We start from the raw sequence: 22,846 nt of genomic DNA on the forward strand, positions 1-22,846 counted from the left end.
ACAGTAAATGCTAATCTCTCGCGAGATTTAATCTCCAGCTTCCTGTCTCAAAAGCGGGAGGAAAGGCCAGGGTCGCTCTAATCCCGGCTTCCTTTAATTCCGTACCTTCAGCTTAATCCAGCTTTAACTGGCCTACCACCGGCGTTTAGTTGCGTGGCATGGATGCTTGTTATTAGCTACTTGTCGTGAGGTTGTGAAAAACTTGGTACATTACATAAAAAAATTATTTACGGTTGTATTCAATATTTATTTTTATTATATTTTATTATATTTAAATCTGGAGATAAAAGGGAGTGTAAAAACTATAGACGTATCTCTTGTGCTCGACGATGAAACTGTACGAACAATAGTTATTTATGTACCAAGTCAGTAAAGTGACTCTTTATCGAACGAGTCTGATATTATGAGCAGAGCGAGCGGTAGCGTGCGAGGCGAAAACAGACGAGTTCGATAAAGAGTCTTTACTGACGTGGTGCATACAAAATTTTATCGCCAATCATAAAAAACATTAACACTTACTTAATACTTACTAAATTACATCCTTCTAATGACAAAAGAGTGTGTGTACTTTGTAAGCACGTAAGAAGTTATACTTATATTATTATGATTTCAACGAAATAAATATATTTTAAACAATTTAATTGTATTTTTATTTAAACAACTAATTTTCTTAAAATAATATCTACAGAAAATTAAAAATATCGTTAATAGTTACGTCATTGTTTATGAACTGGCTGTATATCCATGCGCAGTTGCTTTTCCCTTGATGAATCGTAGACGTCGTAGACAATCTAAATAAATATATTTACTAACAAATTATCAATAAATATCTATTACCGTCCTATATAATATAACCGAATTAACAAAAACACAATTTGACACTTTATTTGCATTAGTATTTAACTAACTTAAAAGATTTAAGAATTTTATAAATTTTAGACGTAATAAAAATTTTGTATGAGAATGACAGTAATGACAGAATGCCTTTGCATTATGGGCGGTTTCGATATTTAATCGATAGTTGTCAATATTGAATACCTAATTACTAATTTTGTAAAGTTTTGATTTATTTTGTACGAATATAATTGCAAAATAATACAGAATTTCACTTTTTGACATAAATTTAATTAATATTCACGTAAATATTGTACAATATTTTTATTAATTAAAGTAAATAAATTTTAAGTTCACCCAAATAAATAATCGATTACTGCCATCGGCCACTTACATTCAATCTCGGTTAATTTGATTAATCGCGGCAGGTAAAGTAAAATTCTTCTTTCAGTACAATAAAGTGTTACTTTACTGCCGCAAATGAGGGCAAATGAGTACAATAATGAATGACTTTAGTGACGGTTGGCGATAAATATTATTACAAGAAAAGCTGACAAAGATAGTTGATAGATTAGCAGAATATCAAAGTGGCTTAGAAAAGGAAGAAGTGTGCAAGACCATATCTTCACTATTAAACAGATCATTGATAAAACGAAACTCAGAAGAGGAAAAGTATATTTTGCGTTTATAGACTTACAGAAAGCATTTGATCTCGTTCGTCCGCAAAAAGTATGGTCACTTCTGGAACAAAGACGAAAAACAACCAAATTAAGGAAGAATATCTAATGATACGACGAATTGTGTTATAACTAGAAACATCAAGTTAGAAAATTTTATAACAAAAGACAGGAAGGGCGTTTACGTTAAGTCCAACATTGTTTACGTTAGTTATGGACGAAATAATTAAGAAATGTAATCAGAGAACAAAACAACTATTTGTAGGATACAAAAATTTGCAATCGGTTGAAGTATCAGAATGTGATTTTGCAGATGATATCGTTATCATGGCGGCAAAAGAAAAAGATCTCCAAGAAAATTTAAAAACGTGGAAAGAAATACTAGAATAAAATGGCATGAAACTAAACACAACAAAAATAAAAGTAATGATAGTGGCTGAAGCGAAAGAAAACGTTGAATATACAGATCAACAGTATTATACATAAATATTAAACAAGTAGAATGCTTCGAATACCTGGGTGTAAAAATAGAAGATTCAGGACAACAAGTGTTGGAAATCGATAAACGTATAGAGAAGGCAATAAATTCATATTATGCAATGAACAAATCTTTTATAGGAAAAAAGGAAATAGCGCGGAGTACAAAAATGAAAGTATTTAAGGCAATATCTAGACCTATACTCACTTTCGGTTGCGAATCGTGGGCATTAACAGAGTAATAAATAGGAAGATAAGACAAGATCTGGAGGTGGAATCAATCCTAGAATTCATAGAAAAAAGACAAATCAGCTGGTGGGGACATTTACAACGACTAGACAATAGCAGATTTTAAAGTTTCAAGCAAGATAATCTCCTTGCCGACAAATAATCATTTTTTACTTCTTCTTCTTTTTGTGTAGACATGACTCTGTCTGTTTTTCAATGTGCCTCCCAGTAAGTTTTCTGTCCATCGTTTTCGTGGTCTTCCCACATAATCGTCTTCCTATAGGAGAACCGGCTAGTCTCTCGCCGGTTTTACTACTCTATTTGTTGTCATTCGTCTTATGTGGTCGTTCCATTCTACACTTCTGTTCCTTATCCAGTTATTAATGTTGTTTACCTTGTATCTTCGATTTTTTACTTGTCTTCTTCTTTAAGTTCCGTCTCCTAACTGGAGATTGGATATCATCATCACTAGCTTTACTCTATCCACCGCTGCTCTAAAGAGTTCTATAGAACTGCATCTAAACCAGTCCCTTAAATTCTTCAACCGTGACTTTCTTCTCCTTCCTATACTCCTTCCGCCTCTTATCTTTTCATGTATCATCAGTCTTAGTCTTTCATATCGCTGTCCCCCCATTACGTGTCTCAGATACTGTAACTTTCTTATTTTTATTGTTTGTGTTATTTCGTATTCTTTGCCCATTTCTCGCAATACTTCCGTGCTTGTTTTCTTCTGTGCCCATGCTATTCTAAGCATCTTTCTGTAACGTAACACCACATTTCAAATGACTGTAGCTTATTTATGTGTTCTTGCTTCAATGTCCAGCTTTCAAGTCCATATTATATTGCTGTATCGAGAACACGTAACATCTCAAGGCTCTTACTCTCAGTTCTAAGCTAAGGTCTTTATTGCAGAGAATTGTTTTCATTTTTATAAACGCATTTCTTGCTATTTCTATCCTGGTTCTTATTTCTGTTGTTTCATCATTTTTCTCTGAAATCCTGGTTCCTAGGTATTTGTATTTATCAACCCTTTCTATCGGTATATTTTCCAAATGTATGCTTATTTGTATGTTTGTTTTCTTAGTTATTATCATGTATTTGGTCTTTTTATATTCATTTTTAGTCCATATTCTTCACAGAAACTGTTTATTTTGTTTAGTAGTAATTGGAGTTGTTCAGCAGAGCTTGCCATAATCACGGTGTCATCTGCATATCTTATGTTGTAAATAGATCCTCCGTTAATTATTATTCTTTCACTTTGAGATACTAATGCCTCTTCAGAAACGGCTTCACTATATGAATTAAAGAGTAATAGAGACATAATATATCCCTGCCTCACTCCTCTCCTGATTTCAGTTTCTGGACTGGGTTCGTTATCTATTACAATTTGTGCTCTTTGATGCCAGTAAAGGTTTGTTATTATTCGCAAGTCTGTTACGGTTTTTAATGCAACCTTCACAATTGATTTAAATACATTTAATTTCCAATTTAATGTATTTAAATACATTAAACAATGTACATGTAGTGTACAAACGTAATGTACACTACAAAATGTAGTGTACAAACATAAACATGTACACCACATTTAAATACTGGCGCCAAACTGGCGCCCAACGTGTCTCTTTTGTCTATGTTTTTTGTCTTTAGAATTTGGACTAATTTTTCATGTACTTTTTTACTTGAACTGTGTGTATTTTTAAATCATAATTTTTAAAGATATAGCTTTTATAACATATACATATTGGTTAATCTTTGAGTTTGTCACCTAGATTCACCTTTTGAATCACCTAGATTAGTAACTGGAATCTAGGTGAACATGTCATAATACTGCAACTTGGTTTGCTCACTTCTTATATATTTAGACTGTTATTGGTATATTCGTCATTTGGTCTGTATCAGGTATTTTTGATTACATACAGGGTGAGGCAGATAAAGGGCCTATTAGAAATATCTCGAGAACTAAAGGTAACAGAATCATGAAAATTGGAATACACCGGTTTTGATAAGTGATCTATTTGGGTCCCGGTGAATTCGTAACTATTTTAATCCCCCATCCTAATTACAGGCCAATTGGTAACTCTGACCCTCTCAGGTAATTTTTCGGTAACCGGTCAACTACCGGTGAATTCGTAACTAAATAAAGGTATAATCTTTTAGACTTGAAATAAACATATGGAAAATCTCTTTGCTTTTAAATTATCAGATGGATTTAAATAATTTATCATTGCTAAACATCTAAAAAATATTAAATTTACAATTACTTGATAAAAACCAAGCTCGTGTAGAGCTATACTTGATGGAAATAATATTTTAACACGTGTTAATGAAACACTATAATATTGTTTCAATTATTTTATTAAGATATTTAAATTTTTGCTATTTTTTATAGGTACATATAGTACAAATATAATGTTTTTAAGCAAACCAAGAAACATTCGGTTTAGATTTAAGGTATTAGATTTAATCAATGGTTTCGAATTCACTTGAAGAACGTTTCGGGTTGACAGGTCAGGTAAAAAAAAGTTACGAATTGGCCGGTGTACATTTTGATTTGAAAATTGTTGTCATTAAAAGTAACGAGTTGGCGCGTGTCCATCTATTTAATGAAAATATTTTCATCTATTTGCTACTTCCGGTTATACCGAAAGTTGCTTATAACTTCGTTTTTTATTTGGATAGAACACCCTGTATATTTTTACATTTTTGAATTCTCCTCAATGTCTTCTTCCTTAAAATATGAGGTTTTTTAATGTTATATAGGGTAGTTTAAAAGATAATTACGTTTTTTTTTCTCTTAATTTCGTAATAATATTCACACCCTGTAGAATTGTAGTAGTTTGACATCAAAAACTATATTTATGTTCAATTGATTTTTTATATAGTCTACAGTTGTTAAGAATTATTAGTAGAGCTAAATTTTTAATAATTGTAGTATACAGGGTTGGTCAAAACTTGCAATGAGTATTTTCTGAGTTTTCTTAAATGGAATAACCTGTATAGTATTTTAGTATTGTAGTGAACTGATATTTTATGGTACTTTTTTATTTCTTAAACATTCCCCATACCTAACTGCTTTAATTCAAGCCCAACATTAATTGCAACAAAAAAAAATGGGAAATTTCATGAGGTTGGCCGTAAAAATATTCAATTACAAATAATTTTTCGGAAATAAATACATATTAATCTAGACTGATCTTTAAAATTACCAATAATGGTTGAGCTATTAAAATACCAACCATTAAGCACAAATTAAAGAAGTTAGAAATAGGGAATGCTTAACAAATAAGAAAGTACTATAAAATATCATTTCATTACAATATGAAAATACAGGGTGTTCCATTTAGGAAAATTCAGAAAATACTCATTCCGAATTTCGTATAACGCTGTATACTAAAATTCAACATTTAGCTGTACTAATAATTTTTAACAATAGTACACTATATTAAACATCATTTGAACATAAATAGAGTTTTGATGTCAAACTACCACAATTCTACAGGGTGTGAAAAGTGATACACGAAATTAATAAAAAAACGTAATTATCTATTAAACTTCCCTATATAACATTACAAAATCTGATATTTTACGAAAGAAGACATCGAGGAGAATCGAAAAATGTAAAAATATATGGGGTATCCCATTTAAAAAATCGAAGTTATAAGCAACTTCCGGTATAACAGGAAGTAGCAAATAAATGAAATTATTTTCATTAAATAGATCACTCTTCGAAACCCCTTCATTCCAATTTTCATGATTCTGTTGCCTTTAGTTCTCGAGATATTTCTTATAGGCAGTTTATTTGCGTCATCCTATATACCACATGAAGTGTTGTAGACCATATAATTTTCTAAAGAAATGTTGTTTTTAGGGTTTATCCGATTGTATTAAGATATTGTATGATGCGACGATGTCGTGTTTGACTAACAGCCTCTCAATTGAAATTTACAGTTTTTTTGATGTAGATATACAGTCTTTTTTATACGTTTAACAACAATGTTATCTGTCATAACGTAGCAGCACAGACAATGTGCCTGCCTGTAGTCCGTTCGCTAAACTCAGACCCAACTGGCTATAGTGATTTAAGCTAGTAATTTTGCAAATTTGATAAAATTGCCAAAAAAATTATTACTAAATAGTTAATAATTACTAAATATTTAGTAATTATGCAAATTTTGTCAAAATTGGCAAAAAACAAAAAAGTTACGTACTAAAATCTTTAGCCATTTGCGTCTGAGTTTAGCAAACCGACTATAACAGAGACGAAGAAAAGCTAAGAATAAAAGAAAATGCTTAGAAGAATTCTTAACCCAAAAAAAAACAAGACGGAGAGTTTAGACGATTGTTTGACAACGAGATAAATAAGCAGATAAACGGAGAAGATATAGTCATATTATGTAAAGGCTGAAAGGTTGAAACGGCTCAGGCATGTACTAAAAAGAGAAGAAGATCAATTAATAAACAAAATATTAGATTGCAAGCCTACAAATACACGACCTAAAGGGAGACCAAGTACAGAGGGAAGATCAGATCAGAGAAGATGTCAACAGAATGAAGATACGAGCTGGAGAAAAAAAAATAGAAAATAGAAAGGAATGGAGCTTAATTACCAATTAGGCGAAATCACATAAGAACCTCTCCCAAGATGAACAATACGAAATTCGAACATTCTTGCTACCTAAAACTAACTCTAGCAAACCAAACAATCAGCTTTATCTAATCCACAGTCCTTTATTAAATTACAAAACAGTAATAAATTAAGTCAAATAGATTTTCATAATAAAGAAGCAAAATAATATGCTTTTATATAACAGCATTATCTTTATCTTAGCATACATTATTATGTATGTCTTTACTTAACACAATGAGTTTATCTTATTTATTCAAATACGTTACTTTTTCAGATTTATTTGTATTAGCCGTCAGCAAATAAATGTGGAATTATTGTTTGTCGTAAAATTGGAACAAAAAACCTAACCTCGTCTGTTAGTACACACCTCTAATCCCAGGGGATCAGCAGGTATCACTTACAGACAAAAATATCATTAAAGACATATCACTATTTTATTCTATATAAATATCTTCACAAATACATAATTGTAATATATTCTCTTTTCTTATTGACGTTTTATATACTCATAATAGTCAATTAACTAGTCGTTTCTACTTCGTATTTTATAATTGCACTCCTGGTCAAAGAAATCCGGACACCTTAAATATGGGTCATTTTTGATGACTCGGACTGTTGTCCGATTTAAGTGATTTTTTTAATATGTTATAGCCTTATTCTTTAGCAATAATGCTGTAATAATATTGTTGCTGGACAGGTAATACCAGGTGTACCAATCAAACTGTTTTTCTCAAAGTTCGCCACACCCTGTTTAATATTCTAGCCTTTACAAAATACTGAAATTAAAACCTAACTACAGCCTCAGGTTTTCTTAACATTCTGTTTTTTTATTCATTCGCTTATATTGGACAAAAAAAGTTAGGTACTTTAACAACTAGCCATGTTTTTCATCAATACAGGGTGTTTTTAAATACGTTTAACAAACTTTAAGGGGTAAGTCTGCATGAAAAAATAATGACAGTTTTCTTTATAAACGTATGTCCAAAAATGATTCGTTTCCGAGATACGGTGTTGAAATTTTTCTTACAAACTGACGATTTTAGTATTGCAAATGCTGAGATATGCAAATGAAATTTGGTGCGTTTTAAGAGGTAGGTATTGCGCATTTTTTGACAGACAACTAAGAATTGTATATTCACCATTGGCGCGCATACGGGTAATGGTCTGAATTTTTAAAGAAAAAAATAGTACGCAACTGAGACATTACAAAATCATTTTTGAATTCCTCGTTCAATATACAACAAAAATCTTTCTTGCCTTTTTTTCATACGAGGCACTGTTTTTATACAAAAAATAAAACATCTTCACGCTTACGAAGTATTCGAGGTAGTTTCCATATGCATAGAAACTTATTTCAAATGTTTTGTAAACGTTAGATGTGTAATTTTGTTGCATAAAAACTGGCATTAAAAAATGATTTTTAATTTTAAATATCTCAGTGGTACTAATTTTTTTTATAAAAATTCAGATCATTACCTGTACGGGTCATATTACCCGTATGCGCGCCAATGGTGAATATAAAATTCTTAGTTGTATGTCAAAAAATGCGCAATAACTACTTTTTAAATTTTACCAAATTTCATTTGCATATCTCAACCTGTTTTAGTGCAATACATAAATCGTCAGTTTGTAAGAAAAATTTCAACGCCCCGTATCTCGGAAACGAAGTATTTACAAACATACGTTTATAAAGCAAACTGTCATTATTTTTCATGCAGAATTATCGCTTAGAGTTTGTCATACTTATTTAAAAACACCCTGTATTGATCAAACATATAGGTACCTAACTTTTTTTATTATCCAACATAAGCAAATAAATCAAAAACAGAATGGTAAGAAAACCTGTGGCTATAGTTAGGACAGTAGAACCACTCTCCGAAAAATTGGAAGTAAAATCTGTACTCGCGCATGGCGACCGCGCAATGTTCTTAGTCGCTTTTGCCCCACTCTCGCATTGCTAGTCGCATAGAAACGTACGGATTTTAACAGGGAAAACCCGCATCCACCACTGATGAACTACCAATTGCGTACTGCCGGTATTACTTCTTGAGATCAAAGCGCCGACAGAGGAGTGGTTTTACTATGTTTGGTTTTAATTTCAGTATTTTACAAATGCTAGAATAGTCCACAGGGTGTGGCGAACTTTGAGAAAAAACACTGTTTGATTGACACACCCAATATACAATGACAATTTACCTGTCTAACCTGTCTAGCAACACTATTATTATAGTGAGATTGTTAAAGAATAAAGCTATAAGATATTAAAAAAATCATTTAAATCGGACAACAAGTTTAGGAAATTCGAGACATCAAAATGACCCATTTTTAAGGTGTCCGGATTTTTTTGACCAGGAGTGTAGTTATAAAATATTTGTAGGCATAGGCTGTATAAAAAATTTACAGAAAGCTAGATGATGAAACTAGTGATCACCAATAAATAATTAGGCTTTAGAAACTGCAATTATTTGGCACAAAAAATGTGTTCATGAAAAAAAACCTTGACATAAACCAAGACATTATGTACACAACGTTTATTGATTTCGAAAAAGTATTTGACAAGGTTCAACATGATAAACTAATTAATATCTTAAAACTGAAAAACATTTATTAGGTATGGGTCTACCCCAAAATCCCGACAGCCAAAATCCCGGCGGCCAAAATACCGACACGCCAGAATTCCGACAGGCCAAAATCCCGACACGCCAGAATCCGGACAGGTTTAATAAGTTCCTTTTTAACATATAATTACATTTATTTCTGGTTTTTTGTTTATGGCCATAAGTATTTACCATTTAATATGAACTAATTTTCTAAATAAAATTTCTAACATGGGTATATGAATTAAATTTTTTTTTGCCAATATATAGTCCAATAAATATATTTATGTACAATAAAATCCTGAAATCAAGTTTACTTTCATATAACAGGTATTATAATGTCACTTACCACCTTCCATTTCAGCAAGTATAGCTTTTATATTATAAAATGAAGTGTTTAATGATTTTTTCTTTTAAGATACATAATAATTAGTACCCGTACTTATTAGTAAGTAATTAATTTTTCAATTTCAATACTCTATAATATTATTTGGTATTGCATTTGAAAAGGAAACAATAAATATTCAAAATGTAGTTGTCGGGATTTTTGCTTATGTGAGGATTGTTGCATGTCCGGATTTTGGCCTGTCGGGATTCTGGCGTGTCGGTGTTTTGGCCGTCGGGATTTTGGCTGTCGGGATTTTGGGCGCCACCGATTAGGTATGTAGTAGAGACCTAAGAATGGATCTAAGAATAAGGTTGTTGCGCTGCTACGTTTTTACAACTTTGTTTTACGGATCTGAGTCCTGGGCATTGAAGCAATAATTAGAGAGTAAGACATTGCAAGCTTTTGAGCGTTGGTATTATCGAAGAATGCTACGAATATCACGGGTAGACAAGATAAGCAATATTGAAGTCCTTAATAGGATTAATAAGAGGAAAGAAATTATACGATAATTAAGATGGAATTTTAAGAAGAAGAAGCCGACAGCATATAAATGTGGAATTATCGTTTGTCGTAAAATTGGAACTAAAAATCTAATCTCCTCTGTTAGTACACAGATCTAATCATGGGGGATCAACAGGTATCACTTACACACAAAAATATCATTTAAAGGCACACAACTATTTTATTCTATATAAATAAGTATCTTTTGCAAATAAATCAATTTTATGTATTCGTAATATTCAATTTACTACTCGTTTGTACTCCTAAACATTCTTCAAATATTTGTAGGCTACTTCGCAGAACTTCTGACCATACAATTAGAAGAAATATTTTGTTTTAGTGTTTTTCAGAGTAAAATATAAATATAATAATTATTACAGGTACGCCGAAGCAATAGCTGTTTGACAATAATTTATTACTTGATACCAAAACACAACCAAAGTTTAACAGGCATAATTTAATACCGTAGCTATCTATTTTCTTAACCGGAGTAAAACCTAACTATTTTTCCTAAAAGTTTGGTTTGATCCACAGGGTTCTATTAAATAACTTATGGGTCAAAATCTCGGTAAAAAAAGGGGGCAATATATGAAAATTAAACTTGACTGAATATAAGAAAATTTTAAAAGATCTCGCTTATCATGGAATAATAAGTTTCGGACTTGCTTTATCAAATTGAACTTGTAACCAAGCAAAATGATTGTTTTCAATTATTATGACAGAGACATAGATCATTTCTAAAACGGACGACTTTTAAAAAAGATCTTAAAACATATCAATTTTATATTTTTAATGGCCATCAGCTTCTAGATATGTATAGAGAGGTTAAATATAATGGAATAAATTCATTTTTTCGACAGTAGGCCAATTTGGAGAAAAGTCCCGAGACAGATCGAATTTTATTTTTAAATTATCATTGTTTGACATATATATGCCATAATAGTAACGTCATCAATTTGGGCGTGATGAAGTAATCGATGATTTCTTTAAATCGAAATATGGGTCGCCCATTTCAAAGGCTATTCAATTCTTTATTCAGTACTATAAACATTAACATCATTATTTGTATAGGGTGGCCAAAAAATAATTTTTGAATTAAATTAATTGGCGCAAAAAGAAGAATGTATGCAATTTATTTAACTCAAGCTAAGTTTTACTGCTGTCAGAAAATATAAAAAAATGTTTGTTTCATAAATAAATATTGATTTTCAGATCATAAATTAAATCACATATTTTGGGACCAAAAATAGTTCGATTGAATCTAACTTTACCTTAGTACAAACCTCACTTACCTGTATACAATAGTGCACATAAGAAAAGTTACAGCCCTTTGAAGTTACAAAATGAAAATCGATTCTTTCCAATATATCGAAATTTGTTAGATATTTTATAGAGAAAATGGACATATGGCTTTCTTATGGCAGGAATATCTTTAAAAAAATGACAGTGAAATTTGTGCACTCCATAAAAATTTTATGGGGGTTTTGTTTCTTTAAACCCCCCAAATGTTTGTGTACATTCTAATCAAATTATTGTTGTGGTACCATTGGTTAAGGACAATTTTTAAATCTTTTTTGCTCTTAGTACTTTTTCGATAAGCCATTTTTAATCGAGATATTTTGAACATTTGTTAAATCCACCCCATATTTTTTGTTAAATGGTTAACTGAGATTACACATAGAGACCTGGTAATAATGTGAAAATTTATTTATTTACAATTTACATTTTGTTAGATATTCAGACATTTTTAAACATATTAAAAAAGAAGCCGCATCGCGATAAAAACCGGCTTATCGAAAAAATACTAGGACGCAAAAAATATTGCAAAATATTGCGTTTAACTAATGGTACCACAATAATAATTTAATTGGAACTTATACAAACCTTTGGGGAGTTTCAGGGAACAAAACCCCCATAAAATTTTCATGGGGTGCACATATTTCACTGTTATTTTTGTTTAAAGATGTTCCTGCCATAAGAAAGCCACATGTCAATTTTTGATATAAAATCTCTAACAGTTTTCGATATATTGGAAAAAATCAATTTTTAGTTTGTAATTTCAAAGGGCTGTAACTTTTTTCATGTGCACATTTGTACTCAGGTAAGTTAGGTTCAATCGAACTATTTTTGGTCCCAGAATATGTGATTTAATTTATGATCTACCACTTTGTTACACCCTATATATCTGATATATAGGGTGTCCAGAAACTCTACCGACAAACGAAGACAGGAGATTCCTAAGATAATTTTAATACAATTTAACCCAATTCACCTAGTCCGAAAATGCTTGCTAAGGGAGCTAGAGTTCTTTGAAGATGGCGCCATGTAATTAGTTTTTCTTAAATACCTCCAGAACGCTTCTATTTAGAAAAACGAAAATTTGTATACATATTTACTTTCCAGAAATGAATCGATTCCACCCATTGCGAATTTCTAGTACGGGTCATAGGCGTCCGTTTTGGGTAGGGCAACGGTTATTTTATCGCATAACTTTTTTGTCTTCAACTTTTAAGCATTTTTGATACTGGATTATTAATTTGTGAGGTATTCTATACTAAATGGTGCTCTTACAATTAAAAGAAAACGATGTATTTTACCAACTTCAAGCAAGAGTAACTTTTAGTACTCGAATATCTCATGATTATCTATAATCTGAATAATCTAGTGTCAAAAATACTTAAAAATTAAAGACAATAAAGTTATGCTATAAAATAACTGTTGACCTACCCAAAACGGACGCCTATGACCGGTACTAGAAATTCGCCATTAATGAAATCGATTAATCTCTGGAATATAAATAAATGTACCAGTTTTCATCTTTCTAAATAGTTTTTTTTTTAATATTTTTTTTGAAATTCAAAGAACGAAAAATTTTCAAATCGATTTTTCTAGAAAACGGTGTATCCTATCGACTTAAAGTAAGAGTACCATTTAGTAATAGAATACCTCACAATTTAATAATTCAGAGTCAAAAATGCTTAAAAACTAAAGACAAAAAAGTTAGGCGCTAAAATAACCGTTGCCCTACCCAAAACGGACGCCTATGACGGGTGCTAGAAATTCGCAATGGATGGAATCGATTCATTTCTGGAAAGTAAATATGCATACCAATTTTCGTTTTTCTAAATAGAAGCATTCTGGAGGTATTTAAGAAAGACTAATTACATGACGCCATCTTCAAAGAGGTCTAGCTCCCTTAGGAAGCATTTTCGGACTAGGTGAATTGGGTTAAATTGTCTTAAAATTATCTGAGGAATCTCCTGTCTTCGTTTGTCGGTAGAGTTTCTGGACACCCTGTATAATTTAAAATATTGTTTGTTAATTATCTAATATGAAAATTGTTTTGCATAATTTGAATAATATTTTTTTAAATTTTAAATTAAAAAAAAAGAAGGGTTAAATACAATTTTTGGAAGCATTGGCGCGTATTTACCAAGACTAACAGCTTTATCCACGGCACATACTATTAAAACTCTTGTGATTGTGAATAGTAGGAAAGACCACTCATGAACTGAAGGCTAATCCTAACGACGCATAGTTTCGTCTCTCTCCTCTCACCCTCGCACAGTGGGCCGAAAAATTCAAAAAGCGGCCATAAATCGATTTCGATGAAAGTATTAGTCTGGCTTTCAGAATTTGTAGGTACTCCGAGAAATAGATAAATAATGTTTTCCTAGAATTTGAAGCAGGTAGAAGGCATATTGCGGCAGCCATCGGTTCTCAAAACCAGACTTTTGTGTTAGGATCATTTCTTTGCGAACATTCATTTAGTGTACTACTAAATGTCAACTAGTGAATGTGTGTTATAAAGTGTCTGACTCAAGTGGTTAATTGTACAGAAAACTTTCTCAAGGTATGTATTTTCATGTTATATAAATACTTATGAATCAAAGTTAAATTAGTATACATATAGATATAATTACTATGTAGTCGATTTTATTGAAAATTTTATATTATACTTTAAAATTATGTTGAGATATAACATATTTTCCGATCCGATCCGGCTTTGAAAAAATATTAAAAAAATAGCTTGATCATTCCCTAATAACATACTAAAATTTGATAGGCGCCTTCAAGCGCCTTTTTGAGATATTTTGGTTTTGCTTATCGATATGCATGAACCATATCCAACGAATGTATTCTGTAACCATAACAGCACATTTTATTTTGTTATTTAAAATGTAACACCTAGTAATTTCTATTTTCTTGTTGCGTTACTTTATTTACCTTGATAGAGAATATAGTTAAGTTTGTTCGTAATGGTGGTTGTAAGTCTTATTTCATTTGCGTCTTCAAAAAATTTTTTTTATGTAATGTTTTTCTATATTTTTCACAGTGAAAATGGTCACCAGAAGGCAACTGTTTGACGTTTTGTATGAAAAGGATAAGTTACAACGTTCCAGTCGCACAGAATATCTGTTCAAGTATTTGGTGAGACACTACAAAATTGAAAATGATGCAGACGCCATGTTAAAAATGAGGATTTTCACTTCAAAGTTTTGCAACGTCGTTTATGCAAAGCTTGATCAATGTGGGAGAAAAACGGATAGATTTGTGAAAAATATTACAGCGTGGTTAAGTGTATGCCCACATAACAATTTCATGTTCTTAGTAGATTCATAGAACATACTTTTCAGAAAAAGTATATACTGAGAATGTGCGTAATTACCATTGCGAATGTGCAGAGCAGATACTGAGTATATACTACATTACAGTACTTAAACGTTCTATGTATATACTTAGAATGTACTACCGCACTTCTTTTCAGTATATACCAAGAATGTTCTTTTTAGAACATTCCAAGGACATGCTATAAACCTTCTATGTGTATACTTAGAACATACTACCGCACATCTTTTTAGTTTATACCAAGAAGGTACTTTTTAGAATATTCCAAGGAAGTGCTATAAACCTTCTATTTATATACTAAGAACGTACTACCGCACATCTTTGTATGGGAAGAATATTATATTTTTAAGAATATTCTAAGAAAGTGCTATCAAGTGCTATATTGCTTAGAAGTATGTTTTCAGCATCACCTAATCTCATCTTAGGTTCTACTGGTTCTACCAAATATCTATTTACATATTTTAATTGCAAATGAGAATGTAGTTAATACCTACATTCTACAATATTACTTAAAAAGTAAGTATATATTTATAAATTTTAGTTATTTATATAAATCATTATATAATATTTAGCTAAACTAAACTATGCATAATAAGTAACTAAAATTTATATAATACTTATATGTACTTACCTATTTAAGTAATATTGAGTTATCAAAATAGATTATATATGTATTTTGAAGCACCGCAAACAAAATAAACAGATTATGTATGTTCTTTAGTCCTAGTACTACATCATTCGCCTTCATCCTTAACACTGCATAGTATAGATCCATAGATGATACAAATAATGAAATAATGCCTGTTTTTTTTTTCATATTTTACGGTTTTTTCCTATCCCTGATCCATTCAGGTAAGAATAGAAATGGTCAGAATATGGGGGGGGGGGGGGGGTTATGAATGTATTGTGGAATAACAAAATCGGTGGTCAGTGTTGCCAAACGGAGAGAAATTTCCCTTTTTGCGGGAATTTTCAACATAAACGGTGATAAAGGGAAAAAGTTAACTCCAAAGGGAATTATTGTTCCAGTCCAAATTGTAAAATATTAAGAAAAAATCAAAATATTTGAAAATAATTCACATATCTTCTCAGATTTTGTAAACAGGAGGGAAGTTTTTTTTATAAAAGTGGGAATTTTTAAGGTAAGTTGACGGAAAAAGCTTACTCGACGGTTGGCAACGCCAAATCCTTTGGTTGCTTTGGTTGTGCAGTTTGGCACGTTTTGGTTCTGCGAAATGGTCTATTGAATTGAATGTACCTAAATTCAAATTCCAAGGATGTAAAAATACTAATGATTCATGATAAACTCGAAATGGTAAAGTCATTTTAATTATGAAAACGAATTTTTAATAGTATCTATGTAAACGTTAATACAATTACCTAATGTTTAAACTTTTTTACCCTACAAAAATTTTGAAATGAAATTCGTCCAATACTACCTACATACATAAATTTTATTAATTATGTATTCTAAAAAATAACGAAGTTGATAATATGTAAGGCTAATATTATACTTCCTATACATACAAATTATTTTTAAGATATTTTAAAAGTATCTACTTATAAGTATGTGTTAAGAATATTCGATAAAGGTATATTCTAAGAATAAACTTTTACGAATATTCCGAGATCCTACGTACACGAATATACTTAGTATATTCGGTACGAGAATATACTTTGAAGTATATACAAAGAACATGAAATTTAGAATGTTTTTTAAGGTAGATGCTATGCTTGTACTACACATATACTAAAAAGAATGTACTCCGACGAATGTTGGTAGGATATGCTTAGAACATGATGCGAACATCATTGTTATGTGGGTGTGTATTTGAAGAAACTGGATTAGAAATTGATCCGAATGCTGAGCCACAACCAGGAACTTCATCTGGAGGTAGGCGTGGTCGTCCAAGCAAAGAATTTTCTGCGAGTAGTGTAAGATCAAAACGTCGAAAGACTTCAAAGCTGTCATCGACGTTCGAAACCGAGGAGCTTACTTTAGCTGCAAGGAGAAAACTAAAGACTGAAGGAAAAGACGATGCCGCAAAACTTGTCTCTGAAGCACTTTTGACTCCGACTCGAGCCGGTAAAATTAGGACAGCTTGGCAGAAAACTCAGAAGTCAAAAAAAATAATTCCACTCACCCCAGATGAAGCGCTATCAGTAATGATTGAATCAAAAGATACCAAACATTCATATCTTGTTCACAGACGAATAGCAAAAGAACATTTTGCTGATATATATCCGTCTTATCACAAGCTTCGAGAAGCAAAATTACGCTGCTATCCCCGAAAAGAAGGACAAACTGTAAGTGAGTCATGTGCAGAAATATTATTACAGGACCTCTTAGATCATACAGTTAAACGGATAGTAGAATTGCAAAAACCAGTTCTTCGTTCATTATCAACTGAACTTCTAAAGAATTTGAAACTGTTGCTGAAATGGGGATGCGATGGAAGCACCGGTCATTCACAATACAAGCAACTTTTCTCCGATAATAGTTTTGGTGATGGCGATTTATTTCTTACATCCATAGTGCCATTACAGTTATATGCGGAGCAACCTGGACAAGATAAAATTATTGTGTGGCAAAATCCCCGTCCATCGTCAACTCGATTTTGTAGACCTATACGCTTTCAGTTTAAGAAAGAAACGAAAGAGCTGACGGTACAGGAGACATCATATATAGAAAATCAAATTTCAGAACTTCAACCCACTATTGGTATGCTGGATAGTGAAGAAATTGCAGTTTCTCATGTTTGTGTGATGACGATGATAGACGGCAAAGTGTGTAATGCAATAACGGAAACAGCTTCTTCACAAACATGTTATATATGTAAAGCAACCCCCAAACAAATGAATGACATCGAAAAACTATTAAAGAGGGAAGTTGTCCAAGAAAATTTGAAATTTGGATTGTCAACTCTACATGCCTGGATCAGGTTTTTCGAATGTTTGCTGCACATTTCCTATAGATTAGAAGTTAAAGTTTGGCAAATTCGAGGAAGTAACAACAGAGCAGTTTTTGAAAACAAGAAACGTACCATACAACAAATTTTCAGAGACAGAACAGGTTTGCTTGTGGATATACCTAAGAGTGGAGGTAGTGGAACTACTAATGACGGCAACACAGCTCGACGATTTTTTGCTGACCCCTCACTGTCTAGTGAAATTACTGGCATAGATAAAGATGTCATTATGCGATTTGGTATTATATTACGCACCTTATCTTGTGGCTATGCAATCGATGTGCGAGCTTTTGAAGAGTATTGTTTGGAAACCGCAAAACTGTATGTCGCTAAATATTCATGGTATTATATGCCTTCTAGCGTGCATAAAATATTACTCCATGGAGCCATAGTAATCAAGGAGGCTATTCTGCCTATCGGTCAATTGTCAGAAGAAGCCCAAGAATCAAGAAATAAGGATCTCAAAAGTTTTAGGGAGAAACATACACGAAAAATTTCGAGAATATCAGGAAATCAAGATTTGTTAAACAGGCTCCTTATAACTTCAGATCCAGTAATTTCATCTTTGCGGCAGTACCCACTCCGAAAAAGTTTAAACATATCTTCTGAAGTTGTATCCTTGTTGAAGGCGCCCTCGTTAGAATCAATGGAAGCAGATTCTCTTAGAGCTCTACAACTTAATATGGAAAGCCGCCAAGTTTCTTCATCCGACGAGGAAGACGACAGCGCGAGCGACGTAGATTTTTAGTGGTAAGCATACTATTGTATTTACAAGGGCGGATCTAAGGGGGCCCAGGGGCCCATACCCCCCTTGGGATTCACATTTTGAACTGATTATAAAGTTAAAAATTAAATTTTAGTATTTAAGTATATCAAAGTAAGTTATAAGTATAATCTTTTAAGCACTAATATATTAGATTTTAAATAGACTTTATTTCATGCCATTTTTACCCCCTCCCTTGCTAGATTTTTCTATCGCTATGCCCCCCCCTTGAGACTTTTCTGGATCCGCCCTTGTTTATTTATTTAGAAGCTAATAAACTTGTTACAGAGCGGAATTTTTATTTTTATACCTATTACCAAACATATTTTGATAAATTTCTCTAAGTTTTTTCGAATTTGTACCTAAATAATTTATAATCTTACTATACTTAGTAACAAGTAACGTATTTTACGGTAATTCATTTTATTTTGTTAATATTTTTTAACCATATAAACAATTAATTGCATAAAGATCGAAAAGTCTACTCAATGTAATTATTAACCTTATGGCCCCCCTAAAAGTTACGCCTGGGTAGTTTAATTTTTTTTATTATTTTTTCCTTTAAAAGACTACAATTTTAAAGCCCTTCAGCCCATTTTCAGATTTTTGACCGCTTTTTGCATTTTCTGGCCCACTGTGCCTCGGCGGCTCGGATTGAAGAGGATAGTGTGGCGTTAAGCAGATTATCTTCCCATGATTGATGAAACGGCTGCACTGGATAGTCTGTACAGCTCGATCCAAAAACGCTGATCGGATCAGGTATGCAGACATTTGCCCATATGCCGCCAGTAGACTAACTCGTATAGTCGCGGAGCTTCTTTTATAATATTTTATACTTCAAATCTTTTGAGTTTTGTTAAATTTATATAATTATTCTTTTGTAATTCAGTCTGCACATGTTAAATACCTAAATATAATTTTCATATATTTTTATTTGAGTGCAATTAATTTGTTCCTGTTCTTCATTATAATATTTAATTTCCGAACATACTTCTAATTCTTGTATTTTATCCGATGTTTACATGACTTATTTGCTGATATTTCGTTTTTTGGCTTGACATATTTATCTATTAAGACAAGGATGCGTGTTGTCACCTGACTTATTTAACATTTATGGTGAACATGTCATGAGGATGGTTTTAGAAGGATGGGCCGGTAAAGTAACAGTAGCTGGTAGGGAAATCTCCAATTTAAGATTTGCTGATGACACTACACCTATAGCAGCAAATGAACAAGAAATGTTTGATCTTCTGCGAAGAGTTGAGTACGAAAGCAATAAAGTTGGTCTGAAAATCAATAAAGCTAAGACAAAAATAATGGTGGTCGACAGATTCGACACTATTCAACTGACTAACATGTTACTGGAATACCAGATAGTAAACACCTTTACCTATCTCGGGTCTAGTATAACTAACGATGGTAACTGTGAAGCAGAAGTTCGGAGACGTATTGGTATGGCAAAAAATGCGATGAGTCGCCTAACTAAAGTTTGGAAAGACAGATCTATCTCTCAAAATATCCAGATGATACTGGTGAATGCCCTTGTATTCTCAATATTTCTATACGGAGCAGACTTGGACTCTTCGCGCATGCGAGCGCCAAAAAATTGATGCCTTTGAGATGTGGTGCTGGAGAAGAATGCTGCGCATACCTTGGACAGCTCATAGGACAAACGTTTCCATTCTAAACCAACTCAATATTAAAAAAAGGCTGTCCACAACATCTCTGCAAAGAATTCTGCAATTCTTTGGTCACGTGGTTCGCAGAGGTGACGACAGTTTGGAGAGATTAATTGTTTCTGGAAACGTTCCGGGGAGAAGATCAAGAGGGCGATCACCAACTAGATGGTCTGACCAAATAAAGCATTCAGCTGCAAACTCATTCTGCGAAGCTCTTAGAGCAGCTGAAGATAGAGACCAATGGAGAAACATTGTTAGGAATGTTGGAAGAAATCACGATCCTCAGTAATGGGGAAACGACAAGAGAGAGAGAGAGAGAGAGAGAGAGAGAGAGAGAGAGAGAGAGAGAGAGAGAGATATTTATCTATGACCCTATTTTGTCTCTTCTAGCTTAGTATTAATTTATTGGTCTTCAACAGATGGATAATTCTTTCTCCTGCTAGATATACACATTGGAAATAACGGTGGAATACGAGTTGTGTTCGATTTTTGGGCTAAGGTTGTTTCTTTTCAATTTCTGTGTTCAGATTTAACCAATGCTTTCCATGTTTGGTCTCTATAAGGGCGCCATCCCTATTGATGAGACTCCATATTGGATTATATTTCTATGTCTTCTGTTATTGATCTCGTTTGACGAAACGTGCGACCTATATCATGATGATAGTAGTTTCAGAAACTTGTTAAAAATGAAACTGTTATTATACCTACATGTGTTTGCTAAATTATTTGGATACAGGATATGTCGGAAAGATAAGGATGTTTATATTCCACATTACACATATAAACAACATTAAACCCTCCAAAATATCACTTATATCTAATGGGATTCATCTTTTTTCTTAAAATTAGCAAGAATATTTATATTAGTAAGTTCTTTGCATTTTTTATTTAATCTGTCATCTGATTTTGGTGTTGTTTTAGACTTTTCAAAACGAGGTTTATTTTTTTCGTATTTTCATTTTAAATCTTTAAACTTTACTCTTAAAGAAGATTTATCGAAGCTTTGTACGACACCAAAAAGTCATTCTACTAAACAAGAAACAGCTAAACAACATCAGATATGTAGATGACACCATAGTATTTGCGGACAACTTAGAAGACCTACAAGCTCTTATGAACAAAATCACTTATTACAGTCAACAATATGCACTCAATATAAACGTAAAAAATACAAAGTTCATGATAATTATGAAGAAAAAGATAACAGAATGTCAACTCTACGTCAACCAAACCGGAACAAACAGAGTGACGTACTACAACTATCTCGGTACAATCATAAACGCAGAATGGACCAACAACCAGGAGATAAGAGCGTTCATCGGAAAAGATAAACCCACCTTCAACCAGATGAGGGCCTTGTTTCAGAGCCATACCCTCTCTCTTGGTATAACAATAAGAATGCAGCGATGCTACGTATTCTCTGTCGTTTTTTATGGCGTTGAATCGTGAACGTTTTAGGAAGATACGTCCAGAAGATTGGAAGCATTTGAGATGTGGCAACATCGGAGAGTACTTGAGATTCCGTGGAACGACCGTTTCATAAATGAGGAGGTCCTCAGTGTAATGATATGATGCCAGCGATGGGCCGGTCGACCCGTCGACCAGAGACAACCGCAGGAGCAGCGGTGTTGGCGCATAGCACCGCTGGGGGAAGCAGAAGGAGTAGTGGCATCGAGAGCATATTTAAGGCGAGCCAGGAAAATGAGAAAATTAGTCGTTGCTAGCGTGTTGAACTAGCAGTGGCTCGACGGCGTGTTGAAATAGCACTAGCTGGATGGGCAAAGATGCACCGTCTGTGAGGTGGAACTATGCCTAGGCCGATGCCACCGTGGTGAAGTGGAGTCTTGCCATGACCGTTATCGCAGTAGGCGGTAGTAGCGAGGAACGAGTGACTACGTGCCGCATTGAAGTGAAATGCGGTATATCCGGATAGGAATATATGGCTATGTTGATTTAACGTAGGGAGATCGTTATTGTATATATTGTGCTGTTTATCGTATCATTTTAATGTTGCTATTATGATCGGATGACTATAATAAAGTTTAATATTGTTTTTCCTTTGCAGAAGACGGAATTATGTTTTATCTTATTTGTTTTAAACTGTATATAATTATCTTAAATATATTTACTTTATTTTTAACCTGTGTTTTACTGAGTCTCTCGTCGTGAAAGAGCTACCCGTTACATCAGAACAATGAAGAAGAACCGAGAGGTACTTACCAACATCAAATCTCGAAAATTACAAAACTTCGAACATATTATGCGAAATGAATCCAGATATGGATACAAACTATCCTGCAAGGAATAATATTTAACAATCCATCCAGGAAGACGAAGAACATCCTGGTTATAGAACCCGGTTCAACACAATATATGTGCAGCTTTCCGCGCGGCTGCAGATAAGACAAATATTCCCAGGATGATCGCCTTAGGGCTTACAATACCGGGATCCCAAATATCGGAATCCCGGACGATTT

The 22,846-nt window shown here is 32.9% G+C and overlaps 2 protein-coding genes across 2 annotated transcripts in view; one reads left to right on the forward strand and one right to left on the reverse strand.

Moving 5' to 3' along the window:
- LOC126878641 (homeobox protein dve-1) overlaps window positions 1–22,846 on the reverse strand; it is a 488,254-nt gene that overhangs the window by 228,896 nt on the left and 236,512 nt on the right. The window lies entirely within an intron of this gene.
- On the forward strand, window positions 16,789–18,913 carry LOC126878643 (uncharacterized). The gene has a single exon (XM_050641471.1). It carries the CDS (start codon window positions 17,125–17,127, stop codon window positions 18,673–18,675), a length of 1,551 nt encoding a protein of 516 aa, XP_050497428.1. The 5' UTR covers window positions 16,789–17,124; the 3' UTR covers window positions 18,676–18,913.

This window comes from Diabrotica virgifera, chromosome 10 (genome assembly GCF_917563875.1).
Source record: "Diabrotica virgifera virgifera chromosome 10, PGI_DIABVI_V3a".
NCBI classification, from domain to species: domain Eukaryota; kingdom Metazoa; phylum Arthropoda; class Insecta; order Coleoptera; family Chrysomelidae; genus Diabrotica; species Diabrotica virgifera.